Source organism: Eublepharis macularius, chromosome 2 (assembly GCF_028583425.1).
Source record: "Eublepharis macularius isolate TG4126 chromosome 2, MPM_Emac_v1.0, whole genome shotgun sequence".
Classification (NCBI taxonomy): domain Eukaryota; kingdom Metazoa; phylum Chordata; class Lepidosauria; order Squamata; family Eublepharidae; genus Eublepharis; species Eublepharis macularius.
The window spans coordinates 167,555,001-167,572,553 of NC_072791.1; the positions used below are offsets into that span (position 1 = coordinate 167,555,001).

The window sequence follows — 17,553 nt, forward strand, 5'->3', positions numbered from 1 at the left end:
GGTGTAGGGTGCATAACTGAAACTGAAATCTGCGTCAGTTGTTGAGAACCTGTAAGCTAAGCACTTGGCTTTTCCTGCTTGCAGCTTTATCTCTTCTTACTGCCTGCATTGACCATGTAACTCTACATAATGGAAAAACGGGGAGAAAGTGAATGTTTTATTTACACTGCCATGTTCCCAAGTTACAGTCAATGCATGTATGATCTGGGTAGAATATAAAATTGATTTTTCTTTATAAATACATTAATTCAACTTCTGTACAGCTGAACAAGTGATTTAAACCCACATTTATCCAGGTACTGGCCCCTGGTTTCACTTGTAAAATGACCATTACAATAAGATATACTCAAATACATGGAAGATGTACATGAATTCACTGTAACATGTGGACAGGGCTACTATGATTTGAGAAAGGAACACAATGAATTCATAGAAATGGGAGCTTTAGCGGTCCTAGGTGAAAATTGCTGTGTAGTTTCACAAATATGTTCCTAGCATTCTTCTTTTAAAGTTTTTATTAAGGATTTCTAAGCCCCTGGCCCCTGAAAGTTAATTCTTTTGTTCTGAAATAACTGTCCTGAAATTATTCTTGCTGACTTAATTTCAGTTGTTGATTGGCTGTAAGTGAAAGATAAGCTATAAGAGAATGTCTAGCATTTTGTCTAGGGTAGATATTCTTGGGGGTACAGTGTCCTGAATGGTGCATCACTCAGCAGTAGTTCTAACAAGACTTCACCTGCCAGAGTTGGCAGTTCCTTGTACAATAGCCTGTTTATTAAGGTGGCTGCATGCCTACTCTTCAGTGTCGCTTTTCATGGTCTGATTCAGGCACACTTTCTAATTTTGTTAAGTTTTTCTTTGGGACGCCATTGCTATTACTCTTCTACCCTCAAAGAGACTGCAAGTCTGTATCTGAGGAGATAACTAAGCATTGTACAACAAAATGTTTAAAATAAATAAACCCCAACAGAGTAGTGTTTAAGTTCTGTCTGCTGTTAGAATATTTGCAAATATGCAAACAGATTGCAGTCTTCAGACCATGGTCAGAATATGTTCATATTCTGCCCATTCTGTTCCTTTCCGTATTGGAGATTTAGATTGTATAGTGATCTGTGTCAGGGATGTCAAACCCATGGAGGTTAGTTAGGTGGGTAGCCATGTTGGTCTGCAGTAGAACAGCAGATTTTGAGTCAATTGGCACCTTGGAGACTAAGAAGATTTTCAGAGTGTAAGCTTTTGAGAGTCAGAGCGTCCTTCTTCAGACATGAGCTCAAATCCATGGAGGTATTGGCTGTAAGCCAGCATTCTCCAATTGCAGCTCAGTCTTCCAGGGCAGGCATTAAGGCTATCTGGCCCTTTGTTAGCACTTGTATCCTTGGAGAATCTGGACTTTCCCAGGAGCAAGACTGGAGAAAATACTCATATCAATCACATACAGACCAGTTTTTTTTCTTGTTGCTTGCTGAAGAACTGGCAGAATAGGCTGTAACTGCTCATCTTGCTCTTAAGAGAAAGAAGGGGGGAAAGAAGACTTGTGAAAAGGTACCCCAGATATTCTGGGAAAGGCTTCTTAAAACCTCTTGATTAGGGAAGAGTAAAGCAGTAGCAGCATATTCTAATTCTCTCATGGTAGGAGATACATACTCTGCTTTTAGATCTTGAAATTTCTAAGCCATTTTGTGAACTAAAGGGTAACTCAAAAAGTTGCTTTTTCCTGTCTTAGGCCTGAAATAGAAAGGGAGAAGGCATGGCTTTGCAATATATAATAGGCTGAAATAAGATCTTTATGAAGACTTGCCTTTGAGATGGTCTGAGATGCTAAAGATGTGCTAGTGGTTGTGTCTTCCTCACTTATGTCATTATGATGGTAGTAGGGAGCACTAATATTCAAGCTACCTCTCGGTAAGGTGTTAAATTCTAGGCTGTTGTTTTTATAGTGCCGTTCTGTTCTATGTGCTAGTAGCTGGTCATAAGAATCCCAGAAATATGGTTTGAGATTGCTCTGTCTTTATTTTTTCCCTAGAAGTTCTACAAAGGCTTGTCATCTTGAGATATGAAATGTTAATAATGGAAGTGCTTGAAAGATGCTTTTCATGGTCTTGTGTGACTAGAAAAATTCCTGAACCACTCTACCCATAATTCCAGAGCTGGTTCTCAGCTTTGCCAGTCTGAATGCTGAACGTTGCCTTTTACATGTGACAACCTCCCCTGATTTCTCATGCACCTGCCATGTGTATTCCTTCTTGTGTCCCTACATGTGACCTCTAACAGCTAGCCTGTTGGCTTTCCTAATTCCTTCTCATCCCCGCTAACCTGCTGTTCCTTTGCAAACTGGTGTCTTGCAGTCCTCCTCTTTGCTAGCTGCTCGACAGAGCACCTCCGATGTCCCCACTGCTGCGGATCTTGTCAGTGCAATAGAAAAACTGGTCAAAAGTAAGCTGGTAAGTGTGGAGTCCTGGGATCTTGTCTAGAGAAATCCTAGAGGTCAACACAATAAACCAACAGCTTGTTCTTTTGCTTGCTATCCTTGCTTTTCTCGCCTTTGTTATTACCCTTTGTAGTTGCTGAATACCCAGTTTCTGGTTCCATATTCAGTTGGTTGCTAAACTTCGATCAGATCTTGGCAGGTGCCTCACTGGTTTCTCCTATTAAGTTGATGATGGCCAGAGGTTATAGTGCAATCCAGAATGTTTTGTAATTACCTGCTAAATCTCTAGAACTATAACAACTGGTTGTCCTATTATGGTATCAGTCTTCAGTAACACACCAGCATATGTTTCATATACCAATGAATAGCTACACTGCTGAGAAGCTGTCTTTTGAGAACATGCTGGGCAAACTTGTGATTAACATTGAAAACATCATCTTCTGGCAGAAGGTGGATAAGGGGTGGGGTGGTATTCAGCAGTTCCCCGATTCTGTTTTGCTCCCTGCTCTTTTCTTGGAGCCATGGTTTCATGGATGATACTGGGTTGAAGCAAGAAGTTGAGAATTGAGAGCTCACTTCTGAAAGCACTGCTCTGGTTAGGTTCTAAGTCAATGCCTTCTTCACATAGGGGCGTGTATTTTTCTGGATGAGTTTGAGAAATGATTCAAAGGATGGTCATTTTTACAAGAGACGTCAGATGACTCGTGAAGTCCATTAATGAATAAATAATACAATATGAAATGCTTGTGACAGACTGACAAAATTTAGCCTTTAAAGCTCAAAGATTGTTCAGTTCTAGCTATTTCAGAGAATGTCTAGATCCATATGAGTCTCCCTGTGATTTAGGGTCCCCTCAAGAGACTGTGCTGCAAATTCCATCGGAGAGAGCAGATTACCCTCACATGTAGCAGCGCCTTTTCTGTGGTTTCCCAGAACTCTAGAGTTCGCTGTTCTGTGAAATCCTCTATTCCTAGAAATGTTTTGGAAGCATCTATACTTTTAGTCAGGGCAGCTTTTAAGCTGTCTGGTTCTTGCCTTCCTGCTTCTGTGCTTTAATTATTATTATAAACATTATTTTTTTCCAATTTTCATTTTAAAAAGAACAGTACATTGCTTTGAGATGATTGGAAGCAGCCTAGAAATCTTGTAGATGTGTATAGGATCATGGCTTATTTTTTATCTGTATTCATTTACCAAATGTGTGTGTACTTTCGATATCAGTTTTGAGATATACATGTAGTTTCAAGGCAGTATGAATTATAATTGTTGGATATTTTTATTGAAATATTAACCAATATCCAGTTAAAAAGCAAATAATGTGGTTGCTCAGATTGGCCTACTTCATCTGATCTGGATTTTGGTTGATTTAGAGGCTTACTGCAGCTAAAAGTTTATTGTTTAGTTAATAGCATGTTATAGGTTTTTAATAAAGAGGTTTTAAGGTTAATTATCTGCCTCAGTACTAAAGAAAGGCAGTATATAAACATTTTAAGTAATTTAAAGATGCAGACTTCCTCAAAGCCTGCTGGAGGGGAGAACATTTGTCTTCTTCCTAAGAGGACAGGCAATGGGCCAGCTCCTTTTAGGGCACATTACAGTAGTCCAGTCTGGAAGATACTAATGGCTTGAATGACAGTGGCTGTCTGTTTTGGAAAAGAGCACAGGTGGCAAAAAGCTGGCCACAGCTGCTACTTGGAGATCCAGGAGCACCCAAAGTGGTAAGCCTCATCTTCCAAGGAGTAGTAAATCACATTCTGATGGGGCACTTCCTAGCTGGTCCACTGCATCACTACCATAACCTGTCTTTCCTAGATTTAAGCATAATTCAGCATACTAATAGTTGGCCACTCTCATATCTCCCAGTCCCACTCATCTGCGCCATGCTGATGTTTAAAAGATTGAGCTGGCTTTGGGATATATTTGTTAAACTAGACTCCATTCTTAATGAGCTATGTTTGGGCTTCCAGGAGGAAGTGAGAATATAGGGTATAGATAATTTAAATATCATCTTTAATATGAACTTATAAAAGATGCCAAATCAAAATATTGGCCCATCTAGACTAGTAGTGTCTTTGCTGGCAGGCAGTCATTCTCCTAGAACATGCAGGTATCTTCTGTTATGCAACTCAAGATGCTAGGGCTTCATCCTCAGACCTTGTGCATAAAAAACATGTGTTCTGCCACTGAACTAATATTTCTGAATGAAAACATCCAAGATCTAGCTGCTTGCACTTCCTTAGCTCACTGAAATGTTTATAGGAAATTGTGTTGTCTTTTTGCAACGATGTATCTTTCAGTTTCTTAAATTTCTTTTTTATGTAAAAATTGTCTAGGAGTGGTTCCTGTGCACAGCTGTGCAGAGATCCAATTAAAAAATTGACTGCATAGTCATAAAATGTATCCTAGTAATAAGTTGCTTCAAGAAATCTGCCTTCAGCTGCAGATTGGGTACAATTTGCTGATGGATACCCCAATCCTGACATTGTGAGCTAACCTGTAACTGCTTCCACACAAGGTTTTTACCCTGAATAGAAAACAGAATGCCCTGGTATTTGGGGGGAGCTTCCACACAATGTCATAATCACGCTGAACATCACTTGGGGCTCCGAGGTCTTCCCCATTCAAGTCAGATCGAAGAACCTTCCTTTGATTAATTTTAATCAGGCAAATACAGGGTGGCTGCAGGAACAGCTTCCATGTGGATGTTCTGTCTATGGCCAGTACAGCAAGGGGGTGGAGTTTAGCTCTGCCTTCAAAACGACACCTTCAGATTGTGCGCTAACACGAGGGAGGAAGAAGGGCAATGGTGATGGCATCAGGAGAGAGCTGTACAGAGCCAAGACATGTAGATGCAGTTTTGTCTTGCTTTTACGGCAGGGGGTAACTTTTTTCATGCCCCCTTATGGCAGCAGCCTTTATCTGCTTAAAAACAGCGGGCAGGAGGTATAAAGGAATGGAACCAACCTGTAGGAAGTATATAGAAGAGACCTTAAGTGTTAATCATATTTAGGATGGCTTTTGAATATTCTAAGGAAATATTGTAGTAAAGAATGAATAATGTGAGCTCTGCTGTACAGAATACCATATCTGCTCTGTGGTATTCCTCTCAGCCTTCCATAAAATTAAATGTGATTAGGCAGGGGGGGCTGATTTTACTGTTTTTCCCCTTGCCCTGAGAAAAAGTTCTGTAGTCTATGGGTATGCTTTCTGTTTAACCTGTTGTTTTTTGACTTTTAAGACACTAGAGGGAGGCTCCTACCGAGGAACCTTAAAAGATCCAACAGGATGTTTGAATGAGACTGTGACACCTTCAACTCCTCCTTCAAGAAACCTTGAAGAGGAACAAAAAGCCAAAGCTATGCGAGGCAGGATGTAAGTTATCTAAAAATCTACATTATCGTATGGAAATATGTCATTATGAGTGAATTTAAGGTGGATTGTATGTGTATTCTATTTTTGGTATACACGGAGAAGGCAGCACTATATGAAGAGATGTAAAGCTTTAACAGTGGACTTTTCAACCGTGATATAGTCCCAGTGTCATGACTTGCTGTCTGTCAAATTTTTGGAGGTTTCTTTTAGCCTGCCAGGGTGTCAAAAATCATTCAGTCTCTTGGTCAATGAGGCCACCCCAAGGAGGCTACCCCATATGAATTTAAATGGGTCATCTGCAAGTGTATGGTCTAGAAGTCTGTGGATCCCCTCTGTCACCATCGTAACTTTAGGAAGTGTGGCCATTTCCCTTGGAAATCCTGCCTGGGAAGTCTCCAAGTCAGATCTTTGTTCAGCCAGTAGTCCTGCTTCTTTCTTGCATAACTTACAGTATTTTTAAGGTGGTGCATACAAGTATGAGTTTTTATCTTGCATTCTGTTTTTTTAGGTTAGATTAGTTGCTAAACTACACCAGAAGTTTGTATATTTTTGGGAGCAGGGGGAATGTAGTACAGCTGCTAGCCTTCCCAGTGTAAAATGAACTATACTGAAAACATGCCTGTTTTTCAGAATTTATCTTAGGATAGCTTCTGTTGGATGCAGTGAGACCCCAGAACTCTTAAAAACATTAGCTGTTTTCACCATTTTTCCCATTAGAGAAAACACTGTGGATATTGCACACGAGAGCTAGAATATTATTACTACTGTGTAGTGTCAAATCTTTATTTTGTAGTATTTTACCTTAATTTTTCCTTAATCCCACCCTTCATGCCTAGTTCTTCCCCCCTTCTGTCCCCATAGGGACCCTGTGAAGTAAGTTAGGCTGTGACTGATCCAATATTGCCGCCTAGTGCTGATGGGCAGCAGGACAGGCAGGGAAGGAACCGCGGCGGAACAACAAAAACAGACACAGCAATTGGGGGGGGGCGGGGGGAAGGCCACAACTTTATTTTGATTACAGCAGAAGGGGCATTGGCAAGCATAGGGATCGGATCCCAGCATCGACTGACCCGCCTGTCAGGCAATGACCTCCAGCCCCTACAGCACAGCTGTGGAGGAGAAAACCCAGGGATGGCAGTTAGAGGGGTACACTTGGGTGAACACCCCTACGTGTCCCCCTGCCACCTAGGAGCGAGCCTCTCGTGGCAGCCCTCCGTGCAGGCCCTGCCGCCTAGACCCGCTCCCTAGGTTCCTTATGGGAACCTCCTAAAATGGGAGGTAGACAGGGCAGGCAGTCCCCCTCTCCCCCGCCCCAGAGGGATTGGATCCAAATGCCCCACACCCCACCAAGTTGTGACGACGTGAAAACAAACTACCCAAATAAACCACCAAAAGACCCCCCCCCCCAAAAAACCAGGGCGAGGTGGGTGGGACTTCGCTAGCCGAGACGCAACTGAGCCACAGCGGGGGCCGGCTGGCTTAAATACTAGCCTGCCGGACCTGAGGGAAGCCTGGGCTCCCCAGGTCCAACCCGCGCCCCCGCCCCCTTGCCCAGCCAACCCAGACTGGCGCTGATTGGCTGGCCGCCAGATTTGAATCTGGTTGGGCGCGGGTCGACGCAGGGGATCCTGGGAGCAACAAGGAGGCCACCGTGTCCTCCCCACCTGACCAACCGCCCCGCAGGTGGCAAACCAGCCGCCCAGGTAAGTTGGGCGACCAATGCTTCCCCAGAGAGTTTCAAGGTGGAGAGGGATTTGAATCCCTGTGTTCCCAGTCCTAGTCCAACACTGTATATAGCTCACTTTATATCAGTTGCTCCACTTGCATATTCTTACCTCACTCATCTCTTTTGTTGCCATATAAAAACAGATCACACTCTGACGTGATCCAAGGGAGTTTCTTTAGGAATTCACATGGTCTTGAACTTTTCTCATACCCAAAGGAAATGAGAAAAACAGTACAGTTGGTAGGCTCTGCACAGTCTAAGAAGCAACATTAATGTAGTGTCCTGTGTCTAGTTATACATTGAGAGGGGGAAGTTAGCCGCTGAATTGATCAATATGCTTGGATTTCGGCTGTTCAGTTGTCCATGTTTGCCTCTTTCAGTGTTAGGTTTTTTTACTCTCTATAAGTCCCTTGAAGATTCTTTAGGTAAATCCAGAAAAGAGAGAGAGCTTGCATATGAAGTAATGTGTCATCTATACACACACACCAAGAAAATCCAGTTTGTGCCCATAGAAAAACTGGATTCTTTCACTGCATATATTATAAAAACTAAATTTGTGTATATTACTTTGCATAAATCTGCTGGTAAACAGAGCAAGGAGCTTTGCAGACCCCTAAAGGCCTTTGACACCTTTAAAAGTTTAAGTCCTATTCACTCATCCTGTCTTCTGTGACTTTTTTTACACACTTATTAATATACATTTACAGCCTTAAGATCCAGAAACTTTTTTTAAAGTGAAGTGCAAGCTGAGATGCCGAGGATCCTGAATTCTGGGCCGAGGACCAAATACCACACTTGAGCTGTGCTTTAGAATATATGCAGTCTTGGTTAACAGGAGCATAAGGGAGCATGCATGTGATCGTGGGTCTCTTCTTGCAAGCTATGAAAAGTGTAAGCTGATCTCTAGGCTCAATCCTTCACTCATAGAATTAGAGCATTTGCTGATAGGTATATTTATAAAAACAAAATATCAGTTTACCAGTGTGAAGGTAAAAGATAAATTGAAAAGTTTAGCATGGCTGCAGACCCATACAGAAACTATCAAAAGTATAGTGACAATCCTGGTAGTTCCACAGCAGAGCTGCTCTCCTCAAAGTATAAAAATCTTGGCAGGCAGGCTGCGTATCACTGCCTCTGTTTCTTGGAATGAATCTAACTGTAACCAGCCCCTGTTACTGTGGATATAACTTATATGTATCCCAGCTTGTCCACTAAACAAGAATCTCTATTAACCTGAATTGCCCTGGTGTCACCGTACTGTAATGAAAATAATTCCTAAAAATCTCTACCTGACAGGTACTTACCTTGACCACTACAACATGCAAATCTTTTGAATTCTAGGTTTGTTTTAAATGAACTGGTACAAACTGAGAAAGACTACGTCAAAGACTTAGGAATAGTGGTGGAGGTGAGTTAAAAACTACATTGGATATATTTCCATTGTGACTTTCCAGATTAAATGGTTCTTCAATAAAGGAGTGACACTATAAGCTTGTCTTCTTCATGAACTGAAAATGGGTAATTATATGCCTTCCAAGGGCAAGTAAGAAGCATTCTGACAAACTTTCTGTAGAAATCATTCTAATCACACTTTAATAATTACTATTACAGTTCAGTTGCTGACTTGCTCTGTAGGTATGTAGTAAGTCCTTAAATCTCACTTGAACATGATGTGTAAACTTAAATGTTCTAAAACTAGAAATTGAAATTGTGAAGGTATTTACAGCACTGTAGGCTCTCAGTAGGGATAGCAGTGCACTTAATAGGATACGTAGCTTATTCTTCCCTTGCATAAAATGTGAAGTTAATTACTGTTCTTGTTCCAGACTGCTTAATTACTGGTTTTCTATTAAAGGGATTCATAAAAAGAATAGAAGAAAAAGGTGTCCCTGAAGACATGAAAGGGAAAGATAAGATTGTATTTGGAAACATTCACCAGATTTATGATTGGCACAAAGAGTAAGTTTTTTTAAACATTCTCAATGTCTATTTCCAAATGTAAGGACTTCTTCCTTCAAATATAAAAATATTTTCCTCTGGCAGGAGACACTGGTCTATCTCCAGTGAGAGATGCTCACAGAAGACACCTCATAGAACCCTCTGAAATTTTGTGCTTGTTGGGGAAGGGGTAATGTACCCTTATTAACACCATAAGGGGCAATGTTGGGGCCTGCGGTAGGAGAGAGGCTCAGAATTGGGGAGGAGTTAATTTATGCTCAAGATGCAGCATTATTCTCCCTTCAGAGCCCAGCAGTAAGCTTTCTAATACTCTCATCCACCCACCCCAAGTTCCTCATGTGGTACTACATATTCTTGGACAGTTGAAGTCAGGGCCAAGTTGCAGTCTTCTGAACATCTGGAAGGACTTCAAAATGCTTTTCAAGCTAAAGTTCATTGTCTGTCAGGTTGAAGTAAAATGATTACCCAGTGGTTCCATTAGGAGTTTAAAGAGCTATGTTCATCCATATAGGTTGAAGTGCTATAGATCTGGCATTTGTCCCTTTAATCTTCATAAAGAGAAAGTGGATTCAATATTTCCTGCCTTAAGGGGAGCCCTTTCCACATTATGTTGGTCTGCCAAGGAATTGCTCTTCTGCCCAAGAATCCTCTGTATGGAGGACTCTGAGGCCCTTTAGAGGCTGCCTGTGTAAGGTTGTTTGGGAAATTCTTGGCTAGTTGGGGACAGTATTCAAGAGTTCCCAGCATCTGTGTACTGCAAAGATAAAATTGGTAGTGGTAGGCAAATCTTTTAGGAAAGCTTGTCATCCACGATCTTCACATTGAAATACAATTGAAACTTCCTAGGAATGCAGTTTGAAAATTGATTGATACTGTTCTGACTGAAACTTTAATTGGTAATGTGACAGGTATACTTTCCTTTTGCTAGTGATCAGAATGGAACCTATGGATTTTTAAAGAACAGTTTGAATTGAAAACAGGACTTTTTAAAAATGAGAACCTTTTTTTACAAGGCCAAATTCAACATGCCTAGCATACACTGGTGCATGAATATTTCTCCATGATGATTTTGCATTCGTTCTTACCAGGGCAAATATCAACAATTAAGTATTCCCAAAGCACACTATGTGGCATTCAAATGTGGTTTCTGTATAGGGAACATGCAGATGAAAAAGGTGCACACAGACAGCCAATATCTGTTTGCACAGTTCACAAGTTTTATTAAGTGTATTGTGTAGGAAAATGTTTCCCAAAGGCTTGAAATTGGACTGCTTCCCTATAGTTTTAGGTCATGCTTACATACTGTGTCCATGTACCAAGATTATGGTAAGCTCACAGAACAGAAGGCAAAGAAATATTGCATAACGGGAATGATTGAACGCTGATGACAAGAAGCTACTTGGCATTTATGGCTGGCCAAATGCTTTGGTACAGGAATACTGCTACAAAAGGACATGAATAAGCAACTGGTTAACAGTATCAGCTTATCCATCTGTTAAAGCCATGTGAATGGGGGAGGACAGAGACTAGTCCCTTCTCTGGCCATATTAGTTATTGAGACAAATAGCATTGTACTGGTCTCTAGCACTTGATAATCAGTAATTGGCAAGTTACTTGGCATTTTAAAGCAGGTACAAGGCCCTGGACTTAAAGCCTATTTCTGTTTTATGGTTCATGATGTTTCAGAAATACTGTAGAATTACCTTTTTTATGATTCATAAGATTCTATGAATGGGGTAAGAGCAGGAAGAGGAGCCATAATTGTTTACCAGGTTTGGAGAAATGATGCTTGAGAGCTGGGGAGAGACTGCAGATGAATAAGCACTTTGTCACCCAACTGCATCTGATGGGGGGTGGAATTCTTTAAAATGCAGATGGACAAGCTATGCAGAGGTTGTCAGCATGGACTTTGTTCTCGCAATTGAGATAGCTAAAGTTCTTGTGCTGTGGTGTAGCTGCATAAAGCCTCATGGTATTTGAGCAAGGAGTGTTGCAAAGAAAGAAGGAAACTAGCTTTCCCTTCCTTTTTAATTGCAGCTTTTTTCTAGCTGAACTGGAAAAGTGCCTTCAGGAGCATGACCGGTTAGCACAACTGTTCATCAAGCATGTAAGTTGGACCCTCCTAACATGGCCCTTTTCTGATCTGAATAGTCACAAACATTAAAAATAAATAAATATAGTTCTTGAAATTAAGCATGCTAGACCACTCAGTGTCTGGATGTCCTCGAAACCATAAAACTCTGTATATGCAAGCACTTGTGCTTTCAGAACAAAAAGTAAAATTTGACAAATATCCAAAGAAGCAATGTGTTAAATTATTACACTTGCGCATTCTGTTTAAGTGCCAAAACTATGGGTGACTCAGTGGGGAATCTTGGTTAGAAAGCCTCCTCCCTCAAGGATGCAGCTTCAGATATTCCTTTCTGGCTGGAGCCAGTGTGTGTACATGAAGGATGTGTGCCTTAATGAAAACTACCAAGTTAAAATTAACCTCAAAGGGATTAGGGACCAAAACGCCAACCTCCAATAAAATATTTTTCACTCAGTTCACTTTATATTTACTTTTGCTGGGGTTTGAGAACTAGCAGATCCTAGCGAATGGCTTGATGGGCTTGCTTCAGATCACCAATTAGTTATGCACTTGCCAGATGGCCTGAGGCATGTTCCTACCTCTCAGCTTCAGGAAATAATAGTAAATCGGAGGCTGTTAACACAGGACCCTGTGGTCCAACATCATCATAAAGAAGATTCTAGCTGGCTGGAACAATGAGTACATTTCACAGTTGTTGTAGTCAAACAGAAAACTCCATCAAGGCCTTTCATTTAGCAGTGCTGCTGCTGCTTGTCCTTCTCAGTAGCACGCATGAGAATACACAAAATCTCAGCCGTGAGCACAGCAATGCCATCTGTTACGTAAGTGCTGATATCCAATTCATGCCGTCGTCCCTTGTCCAGGAGGTGTAATTGGCATCCATGTAGAATGCTTGCATAGCGCATGATGCTAACTGCATTGGTGACTGGATTACATCCACTCATTTGCTGCAGGAATGCTCTTTCTGGTCTGGTACATACCAGGCCTTTATTGGTCCTGGTTTTCATTGCTTTCTGCTGCTGTTCGTTCATGCAGTGATACAAGTCAGTGGCTTAATCTGAAACAGCTGTATAAACTTTTTTTTACAGGAGAGAAGATTACACATGTATGTGGTTTACTGTCAAAACAAACCAAAATCTGAATATATAGTAGCAGAATACGGAGCATATTTTGAGGTATGTTTTTTGGCCCTTTTTCTAACGCATGCCTCATGTTGCAGGTTAAATATACATACCTGGTGGGATGTCTTCTTTCTGCATGCATAGCCTCCAACAGCTATTAGCCAGCATCCTCCTACCTAGGTTGTTGGATTTGCTCCTCTCTTCTTTGACTTTTAGTGAATACTGACTCATACTTGGCAGCAGATTGCTGCTCCTCGCTCTGTGTTGCCCAACCAGACAGCTTGCACTTCCATGACATCACCACCTGATTGGTCCTCCCTTCTTCTTTCCTGTTACTTCATACATTCTATCTTTAGTTAACTAACTGACTTTTTCTGATCAACAAAGCACGTAAATGCAAGCAGGGAGGAACCAAGAAAGAGTTTTGCAATCTATCCTATAAAAGTCAGGTTTGCCTTGCTAGAAACCATTCAAAAAGTTCTCATATAATTATTCTAATACTTAGAATAGCTCCAAAAGCAAACCCTAGTACCTTGTAACAAAGTGTGTGAACAAGATGATAGTCAAAGTTCATGTGGAGGAAGGGTAGCGCCTCAATACTTCTGGTTCCTAAACCAGTATGGTATAGTGGTTAGTGTCAGACTAGAATCTCAGAGACCCAAGTTTGAATCCTTCTCCTGCATTAAAAGCTCCCTGGGTGCCCTTGGGCCAATCTTTCAGCCAGGCTTCCCCTCCTCTATTTTGTCCTCAGAGACACCACCACTCTGTGAAGTAGAGCAATGTTGTAAGTTGCTTGGGGTTCCCATTGGGGAGAGAAATGGGGTATACATATTTAAACGCTTCTCAACCATCAGGTCTAGAAGTCTCCTCTAATATTAAAGAGTTCTGATATAAACCATTACTAATAATCAGGGCTTTTTTTCTGGGAAAAGAGGTGGTGGAACTCAGTGGGTTGCCAGCACAGGGGGCAACTCTTGGTGGGAGGTGGTGCCCCTGGTACCGCATGCGCATGTGCAAAGCGCACACATGCTCCCAGGGCCAATGACATCACTTTGGGTCAGCTGGAACAAGGGGGGAGTTTTTAGAAGTTTAAATCGACCTTGACGAAAATGGTCACATGGCTGGTGGCCCCACCCCCTGATCTCCAGACAGAGGGGAGTTTAGATTGCCCTCTGCGCCGCTCCATTTTCAAGAGGTTCCAGAACTCCATTCTACCGTGTTCCAGCTGAAAAAAAGCCCTGCTAATAATGTTACCTGTTGGTCTGTGACATACTTGTGTTTGAGCATGTTTCGGGCTTGAGTTACTTAATAGTGTTTCCAAAACAAAAGGGGAAATATACAATGTTAATTTCATATACAGCTGCTTTGGTCTCTTTCGCATCATTCTGCTATTGTTAAAATATATAATAATATCGCTTACTTTATCTTACAGGAAGTGCAACAAGAAATAAGCCAGCGGCTAACTCTCAGTGACTTCTTAATCAAACCCATTCAGAGAATAACCAAGTACCAGCTACTGCTCAAGGTGAAAGGAAATACACTAGTGCAATTATGTGTCTAGCAAAAAAACCATCAAAATATCTGTATACTGGTAATGGCAATGAAGATGAAAATTGCCAATAATAGCTATTAAGAGGGCAGATGCTCCCTAGATGCATGCAGGTGCTATTGTGTGCATTCTGCAGTGCATTGTGTTCATGCTGCTTCAGAGCCACTGACAAAATTTCCTCCCAAGTTTAGGAGTGGATCAGTACAGGGGCTTCCATTCAGAAGGCAGCAGGGAGAAGGGATCTGAGTGTCCCATATTAATACAGAAATTTATTATGCCTAATGCTGACTCTAACAAAACGTTATAATAAAATATTAGGCTTCTACCATTTCTTTCTGGCTTTCCATTTGTATCACCTACACATGCACGTGACAAGCAAATATTTTATCAAGCTATAATAAAAAGTGTGTAGCTTCAATATCCATTGTATGGAATTATATGTAAATATATAATATATCCCTTCCTGGTTAATAAAAGCTGCTTGAGGAGGACTGGCTGAGTGGGTAAAAGGAGTGATAAATGCTTCCTTGAGAGTGGGAGTTGTGCTGCCTTTGCTCAAGGAGGCAAAGCCCTGTAGCCCTCCCTGAGCCCTACTATGTTGGAGAATTTCTGGCCAGTCTCCAATCTTCCATTTTTGGGCAAGGTGCTAGAGTGGAGGGGGGTTGCTTCCCAGCTCCAGGGGCGCTTTTCTGGACCCATTTCAATCTGACTTCAAGTCAGGGTCCGGAATAGAGACTGCTTTGATCGCCTTCACTGATGACCTCTACTGAGAACTAGATGGGGGAATGTGACCCTGCTAGTCCTGCTGGATCTCTCATCAGCCAACCATGGTATCCTGCTGAGCCTGGACTTAGGGGCACGGAGTTATGGTGGTTCAAGTCCTATCTGAGATGTCAGTCTCAAAAGGTAGTCCTCGAGGATTCCTGGTCTGCCCCCTGGACATTTTCCTATGTGGTTCCACAAGGTTCAGTCTTATCTGTCACACTACTTAATATTGATATGAAGCCACTGGGAGAAGTCATCAGAAGGCTTGGGCTGTGGTGTTACCAATATGCAGATGATACCCAGTTCTACCTTTCTTTTCCACCTAATTCCAAGGATGCTGTTGATATTTTGAAGTAATGAGATGTTTTAGAGTAAGTAATGAGCTGAAACAGAATACTGACAAGGCAGAGAGGTTCTATGGTTTAGTAGAAAGACAGAACTGGAACTTGAGATCTCTCCTGTTTTGGATGGGATTGTACTTCCCTTGAAAAGCCAGATTCGCAGCTTGGGAATACGGCTCAACATAGCAGTCACTTAGAAAACCAAGTGACTGCCATGGTTCAGAGTGCTTTTGCCCAGCTTCGGTTGGCACATCAGATTTTTCAGTGGAAGTCACATGATCATGGAACAACATACCGAGGGAGGCGCACCTGGCCCCCTTACTGCAGATCTTTAGGAGACAGCTGAAGACATTTTTTATTTAGGACTGCTTCTAATTAACTTTGTTTTTATGTTTATTGGCAGTCCTAAACTGTGTCTTTAAAGTTTTATTCATTTTATTATTGATATTTTTATTTATATTATAAGCTACCTTGGATTCCCACAAAGTACAAAGGCAGCTAATAAATGTTTTAAATAAATAAAATATATGATAATAAACTCACATATATAAACAGTCATCCAAGTACAGCTAATGTTGTAGATAGCTCCTCAGACATTAGAATCCTATTCAGACAGAGCTGTCTCTAAAGCAATGAAAATACTGAGGCTGAAGTTTCAGAACCTCTTGTTTCCTTTGGCAGGCTCTTGGGTAACCTTCCATTGCTATTCTCAAATAAGCTACCTGTATTTGACTGGTGGCTGTGTATTTCAGATGCTGTGTCTTCTTCTCTGATATTTCAGGTTTTGATTAGCAAGTTTTGGCTCTTGTTTCCATTATTTATTCTTCCAAGTGCATAGAAAATCTATTTTTATTTAGTGACACAATCCATTTTATGTGTGCATTTGTGTGCATTTAATCAACAAGACAAGTGTACTTTATTGAATCTTTTTAGGTGGCTTCTCATGAGTCATTTTAAGGGGATGTTTTTCTTTCCTGTAGGACTTTCTAAAATACAGTGAAAAAGCTGGGTTGGAGTGTTCAGAGACAGAGGTATGTTTGTCATATTCAGATGCTAAGTGACTGAAGTTGTTAAATTTAAAATCTAGCCTTATGAAAAACAGTTTATATTGCTATGTATCTGGAGAGTGCAATCCTGAACATATTTACTCAAAGTAAATCCCACTAGATTCAGTGGGACTTAGTAGGAAGTGTCTTTGTGATGCCAGTTGGTGTGCTTGCTTTAAATCTTCTTTCTGTTATTGAAGATAGTTTTCCTGAGTGGCTAAGTGAGATCTGTAGCATAATTTTAAGAGCGTGTGCTGGAAAGAACACAGTTCTGATGTCAGCAAGGAACCTGCTTGGCTTTTATGCAGGCCGTTAGCTCAGGTCAGGAAAGAGGTTCTTCTATATGTATGGGATCATAAAATGGCAGTTCTGACACCCTAAGCACATTGTGCTCTGAAAATGTGGTTAGACTGAGTCTCCTGGAACTTAGTAGTTTTGCTTACATCTCTTCACAATGCACCTTGCTTTCTCACTGTGTATTCCATAGGCTGATGCTACTAAAATGCCTTCCTCTGATTCTTTTTTCAACAGAAAGCTGTGGAGTTAATGTGCCTTGTTCCTAAACGCTGCAATGACATGATGAACCTGGGCCGCCTTCAGGGCTTTGAGGTACAAGTGTGAATCACTCTTACTGAAAGCTGGATCCCTGTGGGGAAGCCCTGTTTGTTTTGTTACTGTCAAGAAAAGTTTTTTTTTTTTAAGTATTCAACATCCTGTGCACATCGTACTCTGAACATGTGGTTAGGTTATGTGCTGGAAGATGGAGGAATGACGAACTATTAGCAGTTTCTGATTTGAATGTTGTCCATAGAAGGAGTTTATGGTGGTTCACCTTGGGCTGTCTCATACTTAATGGCTTCCTGTGTGGCTGTTTCCACATACCAAGCTGGCATAAACCTTATTGTTTCTTGTCACAGATACTATTTCAGCTCTTTCCAGTTAAATCTATAAAACCAATTTATGGGCTAGAGCCCCACAAAGATAAATGAATAGTCTCTAAATGTTTTGTTTGGGTTTGGTTTACGTACCACCAATGCTGAAACTGCCCTTTTTTGTTTTCATATGTGATTATTTTGAATCATTTCAGTCTGTCCATTGTCATTGCTCAAATTGAAGATTTGTTTTTTCTTTTACATATTTTGAATGCAATTTAT

The 17,553-nt window shown here is 41.1% G+C and overlaps 1 protein-coding gene across 2 annotated transcripts in view; it reads left to right on the plus strand.

Moving 5' to 3' along the window:
* KALRN (kalirin RhoGEF kinase) overlaps nucleotides 1-17,553 on the plus strand; it is a 717,152-nt gene that overhangs the window by 652,757 nt on the left and 46,842 nt on the right. For both annotated transcript variants that reach the window (XM_054971242.1, XM_054971241.1), the window contains 8 exons: nucleotides 5,667-5,800; nucleotides 8,868-8,934; nucleotides 9,382-9,485; nucleotides 11,523-11,592; nucleotides 12,666-12,752; nucleotides 14,131-14,223; nucleotides 16,334-16,384; nucleotides 16,931-17,008. In XM_054971242.1, coding sequence (XP_054827217.1) covers nucleotides 5,667-5,800; nucleotides 8,868-8,934; nucleotides 9,382-9,485; nucleotides 11,523-11,592; nucleotides 12,666-12,752; nucleotides 14,131-14,223; nucleotides 16,334-16,384; nucleotides 16,931-17,008 — 684 coding nt within the window. The remainder of the gene's footprint in view (nucleotides 1-5,666; nucleotides 5,801-8,867; nucleotides 8,935-9,381; nucleotides 9,486-11,522; nucleotides 11,593-12,665; nucleotides 12,753-14,130; nucleotides 14,224-16,333; nucleotides 16,385-16,930; nucleotides 17,009-17,553) is intronic.